This window comes from Rhinopithecus roxellana, chromosome 7 (genome assembly GCF_007565055.1).
Source record: "Rhinopithecus roxellana isolate Shanxi Qingling chromosome 7, ASM756505v1, whole genome shotgun sequence".
Classification (NCBI taxonomy): Eukaryota; Metazoa; Chordata; class Mammalia; order Primates; family Cercopithecidae; genus Rhinopithecus; species Rhinopithecus roxellana.
This window is the reverse complement of record NC_044555.1, coordinates 61,943,862-61,959,367: the sequence shown is the minus strand read 5'-3', so window position 1 is coordinate 61,959,367 and position 15,506 is coordinate 61,943,862. Positions and strand designations below refer to the sequence as shown.

The 15,506-nt window shown below is 38.3% G+C and overlaps 1 protein-coding gene across 1 annotated transcript in view; it reads right to left on the bottom strand.

Moving 5' to 3' along the window:
* Positions 1 to 12,670: 12,670 nt before the first annotated feature.
* CFAP47 (cilia and flagella associated protein 47) overlaps positions 12,671 to 15,506 on the bottom strand; it is a 508,878-nt gene continuing 506,042 nt past the window's right edge. Inside the window, exon 64 of the mRNA XM_030933635.1 lies at positions 12,671 to 12,883. Within this exon, the coding sequence (XP_030789495.1) occupies positions 12,671 to 12,883 (213 nt within the window). The remainder of the gene's footprint in view (positions 12,884 to 15,506) is intronic.

Here is a 15,506-nt window from a genome sequence, read left to right as displayed (position 1 = left end):
TCATATCAATCTAGGCTTTTTCTATCCTGGTCTTCCAAATTCTTCAGTCTTGTCTTAGTACATTTGTGTTGTAATAAAGAACTACCTGAGGCTGGGTAATACATAAAGAAGTGTTTTTGGCTCATGGTTCTGCTGACTGTACAAAAATCATGGTGAGGGTTTTAAGCACTTCCACTCATGGTGAAAGGTAAAGGACAGCCAGAATGTGCAGATTACATGGCAAGAGAGGAAGTGAGAGAGAGAGGGAAGGCATGTGCCAGCTTCTTTTTTTTTTTTTTTTTTTGAGACGGAGTCTCGCTCTGTCGCCCAGGCTAGAGCGCAGTGGCCAGATCTCAGCTCACTGCAAGCTCCGCCTCCCGGGTTTACGCCATTCTCCTGCCTCAGCCTCCCGAGTAGCTGGGACTACAGGCGCCCGCCACCTCGCCCGGCTAGTTTTTTGTATTTTTTAAGTAGAGACGGGGTTTCACTGTGTTAGCCAGGATGGTCTCGATCTCCTGACCTCGTGATCCACCCGTCTCGGCCTCCCAAAGTGCTGGGATTACAGGCTTGAGCCACCGCGCCCGGCCATGCCAGCTTCTTTTTAACAAGAAGTTCTCATGAGAACTAATAGAGAGTGAATTCACTCATTACCACAAGGACTGCATGAAGCCATTCATGAGGGATCTGCCCCATGACCTAAACACCTCCCATTTGGCACCCATCCCTAATACTGAGATCAGATTTCAACACTTGGAGAGTCAAATATCCAAAGCATAGCATTCTGCCCCTGATACCCTAAATCTCATCTGTTTCTCACATACAAAATACAATCATTTCATCTCAGTGGTCTCCAATGGTCCCCAAAAGTCTTAACATGCTCCAGCATCAATTCAAAATTCCAAAGTCCAAAGTCCTAAGACTCAAGGAAAGTTCCTTACAGCTATGAGCCTGTAAAATCAAAATCATATTGCTTACTTCCAAGATATGATTCTAAAAGGGAGAAATAGGCCAAAGGAAACTGGAAACAGGCCCCACATAAGTTGAAACCCAGCAAGATAGGCATTAAATCTTAAAGCTCTAAAATAGTCACCATTAACACCATATCCTACATCTTGGGCACACTGGTATAAGGGGTGGGTTCCCAAGGCCAGGGGCAGCCCCTCCCTTTGCTGAGTGCAATCCATGTGGCTGCTAACATTAATAGGAGTTGAATGCCTATCGCTTTTCCAGGCTGGGGTTGCATGCTGCTGGTGGCTCTATAATTCTCGGGTCTGAAGGGGAGAAGATCTGCTTCCAAGGGTTCACTAGGTACTGCCTTAGGAGAGGCTTTCCGTGAAGTTTGTTCCTGTCAGGCTTCTGCCTGGGCACCCAAGCTATCTGATACATCCTCTGAAATCTAGGCCGAAGTTGCCAAGGACATTCAATCCATGGCTTCCCCTTAAGCTTTTATTCCCAGTGGGTAATTATTCCACATTGTCCAGTGTTTTCTCTGGGACCTCTGCCTTGCTGTGGTTGGCTCAGTGGGGACAGCACCCTTGACTGGAGAACTCCCACCTGAGACTGGAGTACTCCCACCTGAGGATGAAGATCCACACATATCTCTTTCTAACTAGTTTCTTCTCAGTGTATACCACCTCTTTTTCATTTCTATGCTTGTTGCTATTCAAAAGTTTTCATTTTTCCAGGTTGTTTTCATGCCTTGCTTCTGTTACTTAATATTTTTTCTTAATGTGTGAACCTTGGAATCATCTGGAGCATGTGTTAAAACATACATTCTTGGATCTAGCTTCAAAAATACTGAATCAGAATGAGATAATGTGAATATTATAAATCTGCATTTTGTCATCAACTCAGATTATAACGCACATTAAAGTTTGAGAACTACTATTTTTTAATAAACTTTGTCTAAGCATTGCCTTGTACAGATTTGTTTTTGACAAATAATTAACCAAAGAGTCATAAAATTTACATCAAAATCAATTGCCTATTCTATGTTCCATATAAATATATCTGTCTGTTAACTGGTCATTTCAATACAAATGCCATATATTTACCTAAAAATAGTATATTCAAATTTGAGCTCATCTTCTTACATTTTTATTTCATGTAGTCTCTGAACTAAGAATGTGAGTCACCTTAAGGTCAACTGTTCTTACTTACATTTGTTCCCACCTTTTTCGTCACCCCCTACACTGTGTTTCTGAACTTCAGCCACTTCTTCCTACTCTTGAGATTGACCATATTTTCACATGTTCCTCCTCCCAGTTCAAGTTGTTTCCTCTTGTTACTCCTCTTCTATAGTTGGAAAACTCCAACTTGAAGCCTATTCTGTCTTCTCTGCCAGATTTCTATCTCTGGGCTTCCACACCAAGCTCTCAATCACAGCACTTTCCACATGCATGGAAACTACCAGCTTACACCTGCTTTCTTTACCATTCAAGAAGCACTTGCAAGAAAGTTTTGATCAGGATTCATTTATCTTTTTATCTTAGGATGGAGTACAGAAACTAGCTCTGAGTGGTACTCAACATCTGTTTTCTAAGAAAAGGCAAAAACTCATAAGTAAATTGATAACTATTTGACCCAGCTTAGGAGATTATACAATCATCTTTCAAATTTGCATATGTATTTTGTGTAAGTGCAATGTCAGATTCATGTGGAACTTTCCGATTCCCCCCAAAAATTTCATCTTTCATTCATTTTTTTTTTTTTGAGACTGAGTCTCACTCTGTTGCCCAAGCTGGAGTGCAATGGCGTGATCTCGGCTCACTACAACTTCTGCCTCCCGGGTTCAAGGGATTATCCTGCCTCAGCCTCCTGAGTAGCTGTGATTATAGGCTCCTGCCATCATGCCCAGCTAATTTTGTTTTGCATTTTCAATCGAGATGGGGTTTCGCCATGTTGGCCAGGCTGGTCTTGATCTCCTGACCTCAGGTGATCCACCCATCTCCGCCTCCCAATGTGCTGGGATTACAGGTGTGGGTCACTGTGCCAGGCCTATCTTCCATTCTTCAGAGAATTCACATACTAAGGGGCAATTCATGATCCTCAAATAAGAAACCCAAGTAAAACATCTTAGTTTTTTTTTTTTCTCCAGACTGCATTTTTAATATGAAACTATGAACATCAACATAACATAGCATGTTCTTTGTTTTCTAAGAATTAGGGAAGAATTTTGAGGATATTAGGACATTGTTAGATCTCTTTATAATTACTGTATGTTTCCCACATAACTGCTTTAGTCTCTGAATTGGTTTGATGCCATTTAAGAGCCATAGTGTTGGACTAAGAAATATCTGAAAGTATACAATGTAAGTTTATTCTCACTGAATCCTTTCCCAATGCCTTTGTATTATTAGAGTAAAATTGAATAAAACAAAACTGGTCTTTCTTGCAGAATTTTAAGAGGTCTTATTGATTTTGCCCTAAAAGTTACCATAGGAGTTATAATCATAACTGTGTAAAGATGGACATTCTGAAAAAAAGCTTTTATAAGAAATTGAAAATAAAAAAGACGGCCAAAGGAAAAGTTTCATCTTCTGATCTAATTTCAAACCTTTTGAATGTTAAAATAGTCCACAAATTGATGGGGCAGGAGAGGGGAGAGTTTGACACTATGACCTTGCCCTTTATGTCTTCTTGATAGCTTAAATAGAAAGAATAAATATCACCTTGAATAGCATGTACTTCTAATCTCTTCTTGTGAAGAAAGTAATCCAGGATCATCTTCTAAGTCCAATGGAAGATTCCATCTTCATGGAATTGTGGTATTGATTAAATTATTCTTTCATTTACTGCCAGAATTATGTACTTGAACTTGGTCAAATTGTCCCACATCATTCATTCCAATGGGCTGCTTCGGAATTCAAGAATAACTTGTTCATGTTACCTTTATAAAAGAGCAAAGAAGTAAAAAATAATGTGTTTTGAATATGTAGCAACAGTGTAGGGATTGTTTATTCATCCTCTCAGGACTCTTAGTTACACATGTGCTAAAGTCACTTTTGGAACATATACATCAATACCAATGAACTTACCTAAATTCCCTGTGCTCTCTTCAATGCAACATGACTGAAAACTCATCATCTATTGTCTATATAATAATCACTTATTGGCATATGTATAGAAGGGTTCATTAGTGTTAGATAAAAATGGAACTACCACCAGGGCTCATAAGAGCAAGCAGAATGTATTGCTCTCTTGGCAAGAGCGAGCTAGGAAGATTACTCAATACACAGGTTCACAGGGTATCACCAAATTAGAAGAAGAAAGACCGGATACAATAAAAAAAGAGTGAGATTTTCCCAAATTAAGATTATGTATGTATTGTGTGTGTGTGTGTGTATATGTAATATATATTGTTTCCATAATGTACAGTAAAGAAAGGACTTTTAAATGAGATGGTGTCAAATACCAGGAAGGTGTACCCTGAGGATATCTCTTATAATTCAAAAGATCGAAGTTAGAAGTTCACTTTTTTACCATTGTTTTGTCCGAATTTCTACCTTGTTTTTGTTGTAGTCAAAGATGTTAAGGCTTCTGGGTCTTTCTCTCACATTTTCATATAGAAAATGAAATACTCCTTTTTATTAAGCTGTTCTTACATTGCTATAAAGAAATACCTGGGACTGGGTAATTTATAAAGGAAAGAAGTTAATTGGCTTATGGTTCTGCAAGCTTTACAGGAGGCACGATGCTGGCATTTGCTGAGCTTCTGAGGAGTTCTCAGGAAGCTTATAATCATGGTGAAGGCACAGGGGTGCCAGCACATCACATGGCAAAAGCAGGAGCAAATGAGAGAGAGAGAGAGAGAGAGAGATGGGGGAGGTGTCATACACTTTCAAACAACCAGATCTCATGAGAACTCACTCACTAAGCATCAAGCCATAAGGGATCTGCCCCCATGACCCGAACACCTCTCAGCAGGCTCCACCTCCAATATTGAGGATTACAATACAATTACATCCTCCCAACAGTGCCCCAAGGTCTTTACTTGTTGCAGCACTAACTCAAAGGTCCAAAGTCCAAAGTTTCATCTGAGACAAGGCAAGTCCCTTCCGCCTATGAGTCTGTAAAATAAAAAAAAACAAGTCAGTTACTTCCAAGATACAATGGGAATATAGGCATTAGTTAAATATTCCCATTCCAAAAGGTAGAAATCAGTCAAAAGAAAATGGCTACTTCAATAGAAGTCTGAAACCCAGCAGGGCAGTTATTCAATCTTAAACATGCAAAATAATTCTTGACTCCATGTCCCACATCCAGGGCACACTGGTGAAGAGGTGGAATTCCAAGGCCCTGGGCTTGTTCTTCCCCTGTGGCTTTGCAGAGTTCAGCCCCCAGAACTATTCTCACAAGTTGGAATTGCATGCCTGCAGCTTTTCCAGGAGCAGTGTGCAAGTTGCTAGTGGATATGCTATTCTGGGGTCTGGAGAATGGTAGCCCCGTTCTCACAGCACCACCAGTCAGAGCTCCAGTGGGGACTCTGTTGGGGGGTTCCAACCCCACATTTTCCCTCCACACTGCCTTAGTAGAGGTTCTTTATGAGGGCACCACCGCTATAGCAGGCTTCTTCCTGGGCACCCAGATTTTTTCATATATCCTCTGAAATTTAGGTGGAGGCCCAGCCTCATTAACTCTTGCACTCTGTGCACATACAGGCTTAAGACCATGTGGAAGCTACCAAGACTTACTGCTTGTATTCTCCAAAGTGATGGCTAGAGCTGTACCCAGGTCCCTTGAGCTCTGCTTAGGGCTGGAGCAGCTGGGATATGGGAAGTGGTGTTTCATCCCGTGCAGGGATGCAGGGCCCGGCACCAGGTCCACAAAACATTTCTTCCCTCCTAGTACTCTGGGCCTTTGATGGGAGGGGCTGCCACAGAGGTTTCTGAAATGCCTTCAAGGCCATTTTGCCACTGCCTTGGATATTAGCACTTGGCTCCCTTTTAGTTATGCAAATTTCTCTAGCAAATAGTTACTCCATGGCCTGCTTGAATCCTTCTCCTGAAAAAGCTTTTCCTCTCTTTGCCACAGGGCTAGCTTGCAAACTTTTCGAACTTTTATGCCTTGCTTCCCATTTAAATACAAATTCCAACTTTAAGTCATTTATTTGCTCCCACATTGAGATGGGATGTTAGCAACAGCCAGGCCATATCATGAATGCTTTGCTGCTTAGAAATTTCTTCCACAAGATATCCTAAATCATCACTCTGAAGTTCAAATTTTCACAGATTGCTAGGGCATGAACAGAATGCAGTCAAGTTCTTTGCTAAGGCATAACATGTGTGACCTTTGCTCTAGTTCCCAATAAGTTCCTCATTTCCACCTGAGACTTTCTCAGCCTGGCCTTCACTTTCCCTATCACTATCAGCATTTTGGTTACTATTGCTTAATCAGTCTCTAGGAAGTTCCAAACTTTTCCTTATCTTCCTGTCTTCTTCTGAGCCCTCCAAACTTTTCCAACCTCTGCCCATTACCCAGTTTCAAAGCTGCTTCCACATTTTCAGTTATCTTTATAACAAAGTACCACTCCTCTATACCAATATCCTGTATTAAGCCATTCTTGTAGTGATATGAAGAAATACCTGAGATTGAGTAATTTATAAAGAAAATGGCTTAATTGGCTCATTGTTCTGCAGGCTTTACAGGAAGCATGGTGTTGGCATGTGCTCAGCTTCTGGTGAGGCCTCAGGAAGCTGACATTCATAACAGAAGGCAAAGAGGGAGCAGTCATGTCACATGACAAAAGCAGGAGCATGCAAAAGGGGCAAGGTGCCACACACTTTGAAACAATTAGATGTCATGAGAAATCACTCACTATCATGACAACAGCAGCAGGTCATGAGGGATCTGCTCCCATGACCCAAACACCTCCCGCCAGGCCCCACCTCCAACAATGAGGATTACAATTCAACATGAGATTTGGGTTAGGACAAATATTCAAACTGTGTCACTCTTCTTCATCCTTTTATTAGGTAGTTTCCCTGACCATCAAAGAGCTTCTTGAGCAACCCCAAAATAATTTTATGGTAGAGAGGTAAATAGAGGTATGATTGATATTTGTTGGCTTAATAAATGGTTTGATACATCAATAATTCTTAACTAGGTCTCTAATAATTATATAATTTTTGTGTATGATGCAAAGTTAGGATGCCTCCCTCTTCTTAATGTGTCATCTCTCCTCCTGAAGGAACGTGGGGTGCTGGGAATAACCCACGGTGTGATATTAAAGAACAATGAAAACTGGAAGACAATGTCAAGTGAACTAAAAATCAAAAGCCAGGTGGAATATCAAGGCATGGATCAGAAGAGGCTATTCAGAGGTCAGAAAGGGAAGTGTCTGACAACAACAAAAGTATCCAAGAATACAGACAAGACTGGCTATTTGAATTCCATGCACATGTGAGTGTGAAAGTGCTTGGGGGTTGAATGGAAAGGGCAATGATGAGAGAATTGCTGTAACCACCAAGGCAGAACTATGAGCTCATTTCATCCTGAGATTGTAGCCCAGCTGGGGAAGTCAAAGAAACAAAATAAGTAGGACATTTTCTCAAGCCTACTTTAGCTGCTTATGAATCCTGCCATTGATAAACATATTTAAATTTGTGGTAATTCTCTGGAAGCTGCTTTTGCTGTTTTCCAAAAGTGTGGTAGGTAGAAAGAACATTGAACTAGTAGTAGGGAGACAGGTTCTAGGACTTGTCCTGCTACTGATCTAGAATTTTTGATGAATATGCTAAATTCATTTCAACAAAATATACATTATGAAAGCTGTGTAAAAGGAACAGCACTAGGTAATGTGATGGATACAAAAATGATTAAGCTAAAATACCTCTCGTCTAAGAGCTCAGAAATCAAGTGTGGGAAATATTTATCCTCAAGTGATAATGAGCCATACTGTGATAAGAACTAAAAGAGCATAAAGCACAGAGAGGAAGAAACAAGAAAAAATTAACTTAGATGAAAGGCATCAGATATCTAAAACACATTCTGTTGGAATAATAATTTGAGTAGAGTTTTGAAAGATGGAAGGTATTTTGCTGGTCAGGCATGAGAAAGTAGTGCACTTTAGAGAAACAAAACTGCACAAGCAAATGTATGGGGCAACAGTTTCAGTGAGACCTAAGTTCTGCTTTTGGTTTTGAGACAGAGGAGGGAGAAACATTGTGGAGATAAGACACTGAATTGATGGGGAGTAAATCGTTGCATGCTTTGAATTTCCAGGTGGAGAAGATGATCTACTCTATAAGCAATGAGCAACCATTGACAAGCTTGTGAATATGACAGATATAATAAAAATAATAACAACAACCAGTAACAACCCATGAATGTACTGCAGGGTCACAGGCTACAGAAATCAAGACATGCTTTTTCTGAACAAGGCAGGTGCAGTCAACCTAGAAAGGGAGGATCGTTAAAACAAAACTTTATACAGGATCAATCAATAGGATTTGGCAAAAAAAAAAAAAAAAAGAGAGAAATAATTAGAAGAGAAAAATGAAAATTTTGTGGACCGCTTATTAAGTCTGTGTCTTTAAAACTATTTGTGGAGGGCATTGTTCCATCATGTATCTCAAGAATCAAGTTGGAGTGAAGGAGAGGCTCTTATGTGTGTCTCTACAATGAACTCTGTGTGTTACTGGGTTTGTGTACAATTTTCTTTGGTAGTTTTCTGCTAAATATAAGAGATAAATAAAATTTGCAAATTTCTGTGATAAATTAAAGGTTTAGACCATGATCATGTTCATGGATGCTTTCAATTCAGATATTCTAAGTATCATTTTTACTGTCATGCTATGTAGGAAGTCACTAAAAATACATCACCAAGGTGTCCCAAAGGCTCTGTGGAAACCTTAAGTCATTTAATGATGCCTAGAATTTCCTGGTTGTCTTATTCGATCTGATATTGCAGCAATCAAACTTGTAGCATTAAATAAACAGAAGTTATATGACATTGAATTTGGGAAATGTTACATAAGCCCTTAATTTTAACAATGCCTTTCGCTGGGAAAATATAATAATCAATATTAACAAACATATTGAGCATCTGTACTGAGTGCATCTAAAAAAACAAATTGAACAGGGCCAGGTGCGGTGGCTCACGCCTGTAATACCAGCACTTTGGGAGGCCGAGACGGGCGGATCACGAGGTCAGGAGATCCAGACCATCCTGGCTAACACGGTGAAACCGTTTCTACTAAAAATACAAAAAATTAGCTGGGTGCGGTGGCGGGTGCCTGTAGTTCCAGCTACACTGGAGGCTGAGGCAGGAGAATGGCATGAACCCGGGAGGCAGAGCTTGCAGTGAGCTGAGATTGCACCACTGCACTCCAGCCTGGGCAACGGAGCGAGACTCTGTCTCAAAATAAAATAAAATAAAATAAAATAAACCAAATAGAATGATGCTGAGTACCTTAGGTTTTCCTTGGGAAATTTGGAAAAAGCACAAGTAGACAATGTTTCAAACATTCTAAAGCAGTTTTAAGTGATAATTATGGTCCCTTTTACCACCACCATTTATGACTCTCCCAATTTTTAAATTTGGTTTGTAAGTTTCCTACTTTAAGAGGTTATAGTGGCTCATATTTATCAAGTTTTAACTGTTTCCTGTTTTTCTGTTGATTCAGTTACTGCTAAGTCTTAACGTTCAATTTAGACTCCTTGTGGATCTAGGAACATAATGTAATGGAGTGTGAGGGCTACTACAAATCAACTAAAACCATAGATCCAAGGCCCATTCTGCCCATTGGTTTTGTAGGAAGGAGGTTTTCTATATTGTTGTTGAATATCAAGGAATATCAAGGTTCAGGGATGTCAGGTAGGTGTCTTTCATATTAGACCTTGAGACAAAGTTTTAGTGTAGGTAGTTTATTTGAAATGGGACTACAGGAGACACAGGAAAGGAAGAAAGCTGATCTAGGATATGCTATTGAGGTTACTACTGCAGGCAACAGAAGCTCAATCTTGCTAGGCACATAGGGAGAAGAGAGAAAACACCTCAGAGCGGTTCCACCAAAGGAGCGAGGATGCAGAAATATTATTAATCTTCATTCGTTTATCATTGATTAGTTATTGATCAAAGTCTGCTCCCAGGGGCACAAACTCCTGGCATTTCCAGCTGGACTCTGCCCTTTCAGGTCAAGCAGGCTCCTATAACCAGAGAAAGTCCAGAGGCAGAGAGTCACAGGTGCTTGCAGCAGAAAGCCTTTGGTCTATGTGGAAACGGTGGCTGCCATGGGGAAATGGGCAGAGGACCTTCTTGAGTCCTTATAACTCCAAAACATATTTCAGCAAAGTTTGTTCTCTCGTAGGTCTTAGAATTTTGTTCACTATTCAATTTTATCTACCTGAGTTGCCCTTACTCTACTTTCCTTTGGACAAATAGTAATTTGAACCTATAAAGACACTTCTTCTTAAGAAGGTAATATCCAGGATAAAATTAAACATGACAATTTAGCACCAACGTTTTAAGTATTTTTGAAATATTCACAACATGAAATTTATAATAGCATATCTCTCAGTATCTCATCTTTACTTCCTTCTCTGACTGAGAAAATTCCAATCCAAATGCACTCCATTCTGAGCACTTTCAATAATTGGAACATTTCATTTAGGAAAGCAATCATGATTTTCAGAAGACGCCTCATAAAGCTTTTAAGATTATTTAAATATTATCCATTACTATAAACACCAAAATAAAAAAGCAATTAGATCTCTAAGTATGTTCATAGCAAAGGTGATTTTATTTTCTTAAGGGATTTGAGAGGTTTTAGGAAGGCTGTGGGAAATATGTTCAGAAACTGACCACCTACCCATCACCACCCGCTGCGATGCAATACAGCAGAAGAAGGGACACACAAATGATCTATTACTCCATACTCAAAGAAATATCTTTAAGGGAGCAGAGACCGAGAAAGGCTTTTGAAAATTCATGGAGTTTTAGTTCTTGTCCTTTCCCGGGATGGCAAATCCAGTGAACGTGGACTTCCACTCCCCTTTTTCTCAATTGCTACAGACAATACAAATTAATCCCAAAGATACTTTTCCAAACATTTTCTGTAAAGAGACAGAGAATAAATAGTTTAAGCTTTGCAGCCATGTGGTTTCTGTCTACTCAACTTTGTTGTTGTAGTGCAAAGCAATTATAGACAATATACAAGGAAGTGCTTCTGCTGTATTCCAGTAAAACTTTATTTATAGGCAGTGAAATTGGAATGTTATATAATGTTCTTGTGTCATACAGTATTCTTCTATTTATTTTTTTCAACCATCTAACAATGTAAAAATTGTTCCTAGCTAATGTGCTATATAAAAATAGGTGACAGTCTACACTCGTCCCATGGACCATAGTATGCCAACCTCTGTCCGAGTACAGTCCCTTCATTTTGGAAACAAGAAAATAGGGTACAAAATGGTAAGCAACTTGCTTAAGAATACATCAATGTTTTGTGGCAGAGCCAGTTTGTGTCAAAATATCTTAAAGCTGGTCCGTACTGGCTTCCCTTTAATGATAAGTACCAAGCAACATACTGCCCTTTACTTAGATTAATACATTATTGAAAACGTTCAGACACACATCGAAATGAACTTTCTCCTGGATCCTTTTGAGATATACCTATATCATTTAAATGTTGCAATATAGAAGCAGATGAACTACATACACATATATACATGGGCTTTTAAATTAATTACCTTTATTCCAAATAGAAGATACAAGATATAAGCATATATTTTATAAAGCAGATATAAGAAATGGTCGATCCTTCTGTCTTCAGTGCTAATTTAATCATTAATGTTTTAAAGACTTACAAGCAACATCTACATGGGAAATCAAGCTTTAATAGCAATACTAGTATTTGAAATATATACACAATGAGATACCGTTCAGCCTTTAAAAAGAAGGAAATCCTGCCATTTGTGACAACATGGATGAATCTGGAAGATAAGACATTAAGTAAAACAAGCCAGGCACGGAAAAACAAATACTGCATGATCTCACTTATATGTGAAATCTAAAAATAGTGAACTCAAACAAGAGAACAATGCTAATTACCAGGGGCTGGGTGAGGGGGATCAGGATGATTGGGAGATGTTGGTCAAAGCATACAAAATTTCAGTTAGATAGGAGGAATGAGTTTAAGAGATCTGCTGTACAACATGGTGGTGATAGTTAATAACAATGTATTATATACTTGAAAATGGCTAAGAAAGTATATTTTAAGTGTTCTTACTACAAAAAATAAGTATGTAAGGTAATGCATGTATTAATTAGCTCAGGCTAACCAGGCTACAATATATGCATATTTCAAAATATGTTGTATACCATAAATATATACAATTTTTAGTTGTCAATTAAAACTTAAAGACTAATAAGGAATACCTACATGAGAAATTTAGCTTTATTAGCCACACTGTTATTGGAAATACTGTTGTCATTTAAATTATATTTCGTTTTACCACAAACATACACCTGCACTTTAAAAGTGAACCAATTCCAATATTCACAATCAAAAAACACTCATAACTCACAAATGAAGTACAACATATTCAGAGAACAGATTGAATTTTAAAAGACAAGGAAATATAGAAGGCCTATTATAATTAAACCATTATTCCTCAGAAATATTCTAAAAGATGAAATAATAGTCATCAAAGATCTACCTGAGACCAAGAAATATTTTGGAAAAAAAATTTATTGATTCTTCATCACCAAAGGAGCACCTTTGATGGTGGAAGACACCCCCGTTCTTATGAGTTTAGCATTTTCACGGACAAAATTACGTGGATGGACTGGCACGTTGTCATGTGTCTTGTGAGTAGCATCAATTTTGGATTTTGCATTTTTCGGTGCCACGGTAGTTGGAGATAATCCGTTGATCTCATATATCCAGTACATTTCTTCTGTCTGGAGACAAAGAGGGAGAAATTTTTTTTTTTAAATATCCAGGGACTTCAAAACATGTAGGGAAAAGTTCACTATAATTAACATCTTCTGCTCTCCATGTAGAGTATGGGAAAGGTACAAAACTGAAACCTCTTAGAGTGACAATTAATGTGGAAAATAAAGCAAGTATTTCACTTTATGAATTAAGAATTATTTACTAAAAAATCTCTCAGAGATTCTCCATGTAAAATAGACATCCATCTGATAATAAGGGAAAGCAATCTATTTGGTTTGCATAAGACTGTTGTCCAGTATGAACCCCAACTAATGGAAATAGTACCTTCCAAGATAAACACATTCATAAGAATTTAAGTGTAACCATAGAAATGACTGGTAAAATATATTTAGCTGCTTTGAAGATTATGAAAGTACATAGTATGTGTAACCATTTTATATATTTATTTTTATTTTTTATTTTTTAGACAGGGTCTCACTCTGTCACCCAGGCTAGAGTGCAGTGGCACGATCTTGGTTCACTGCAATCTCCACCTCCCTGGTTGAAGCAATTCTTGTGCCTCAGCCTCCCGAGTAGCTAGGATTACAGGCATGTGCCACGACATCTGGCTAATTTTTGTATTTTTAGTAGAGATGGGGTTTCACCACATTGGCCAGGCTAGTCTCAAAATCCTGACCTCAGATGACCCACCCTCCTCGGCCTTCCAAAGTGCTCAGATTACAGGCATGAGCCACCGTGCCCGGCCCATAGTATGTATAACCATTTTAATATACCAAAATTGATGTAAGATCATTGCTGACAATCACCATCTAAATCCAAGTGAGTAGAATTTATATTGTGATTTATTTAAAAATTCTTCATTTCTTCTGCATATATGTTTATGTTTATACAGAAGTCTCATTCCTTGTGCAGAACTTCCTGAAACCACCTGTGTTTATACTGGTGTCCTCCTAACACTAAGATTTACACCACGTATACTCAGAAAACTCATTTAGAATAGGTCTAGACAAACTGAATATTGCAATGCCCGCTTTATATGTAGTGTGATACCGATCAATTAATATTAAGTGCAAGAATGTCTTGCACAACTGTCATAGCCTCATCTTAATCATATCTGGCCCATTTATCTAGTGTTTGTAATAATTATGTATTCAGAATCAGTGTGTCAAAAGCAGACCAAACCAAGGAGCATAATATGACTGGGTAAAAAACATTTTACTTCATATAAGGATGTTTAATTTGAAAAACAAAGCTATATTTTAGCGATTGTGCATATGCATATATTGTCCAGTACATTGACCCACTTGATGGGTGAAAATGAGTGAGCTAAATGAAGAGACCTACACCATGCCTGGCATTTGATACTCATGCCTGAGTTACTGAAGGGCCCTGCACCCATGGCCATCATTTAGTGGGTACACATGAGTAAGCTATATGAAGGGATCTATATCCTTACTCAGCACTTAGTGGGTACAAATGAGAGCTAAAAGTAGGGACTTGTACCTTTACCTTCACCAAGACACTTTAGAAACAATTACTTTAAAAAAATTATTTTAAAGTCCCAATTATATTTATTGAAATTCAATTAAGATTTACATTTTACAATAAGTGATGCTGAGCGTGTGTGTGCTTGTGTGTGTGTGTGTTTTGTGTGTGTGTATCGAAGCTGTTCATACTCTTCATTCCAAAAAGCTATACAACATTAATAGGCTTATTTTATGAAATAAAGATTGAACATTATAGTTGTTTTACATATAGCTAAATTTCTTCAGTCTAACCATAAATAAAAGCAACTATCCATGTATATTTAAAAAAAATTTAAAGATCTAACTTTATGTCTTCTATCCCCAATCTCCCTTTGAAAATATAAATACAAAACAGAAGTTAAAATAATATAAGAATACGTTAATACTTCTACATTACTAACATCTCATAGAATAACCACATTGAGTTTTTATAAAAGAATGCCAAATGGACAATTATACTTCTCAACTATTTATTTAAAGAAATTTGAAAAAATAAGCAGATGAAACTTCCACATTTAGGCTGTGTCTGTGTTCTGAAAAGAGATCGCCCAAAGCCCATGATCTCATGGAATGAATAACCAAAGCTGTATATATATTTTTATTTCCCAAGTTTCCATTAAGAAAGCTATATATTTAAGGCACAGTTCTACGAATGGAAACAATTGATAATTATCCATTAGCAGATGTGGTCTGTGTCCACCCACAACCCTCAGGTGTTTTCATATCACTGCCTGCTCCAACTTTCAATTGTAAGATTAGCCTAAAAGTCCTTACTATAAAATATGTGTGAAACTTCATAGATCAATTTTGCCCCTCTTTGGCTCAAGATTGTTCAGAAGCCCCAGAAGTATTCTCTACTGGTACCAGAGTTTGAACAATCCCTGAGAGCATTTTTCAATCAGTGATTGGAATAGCGGCGGTTACTGTATAAGTAACCAAACTTTCTTAACCTCTCAGGTGTGAAAACTCTGAGGTATGTGTTCCACGCTATTTCCCAGAGATCTTCCACGGGATTCATTTCCAGTTGCTCACTGTGGCAGATGCCTGGATAAAGTACCCTTTATTGATTTCTTCCCCTTCCCTATCTCACATCCTGTCTTCC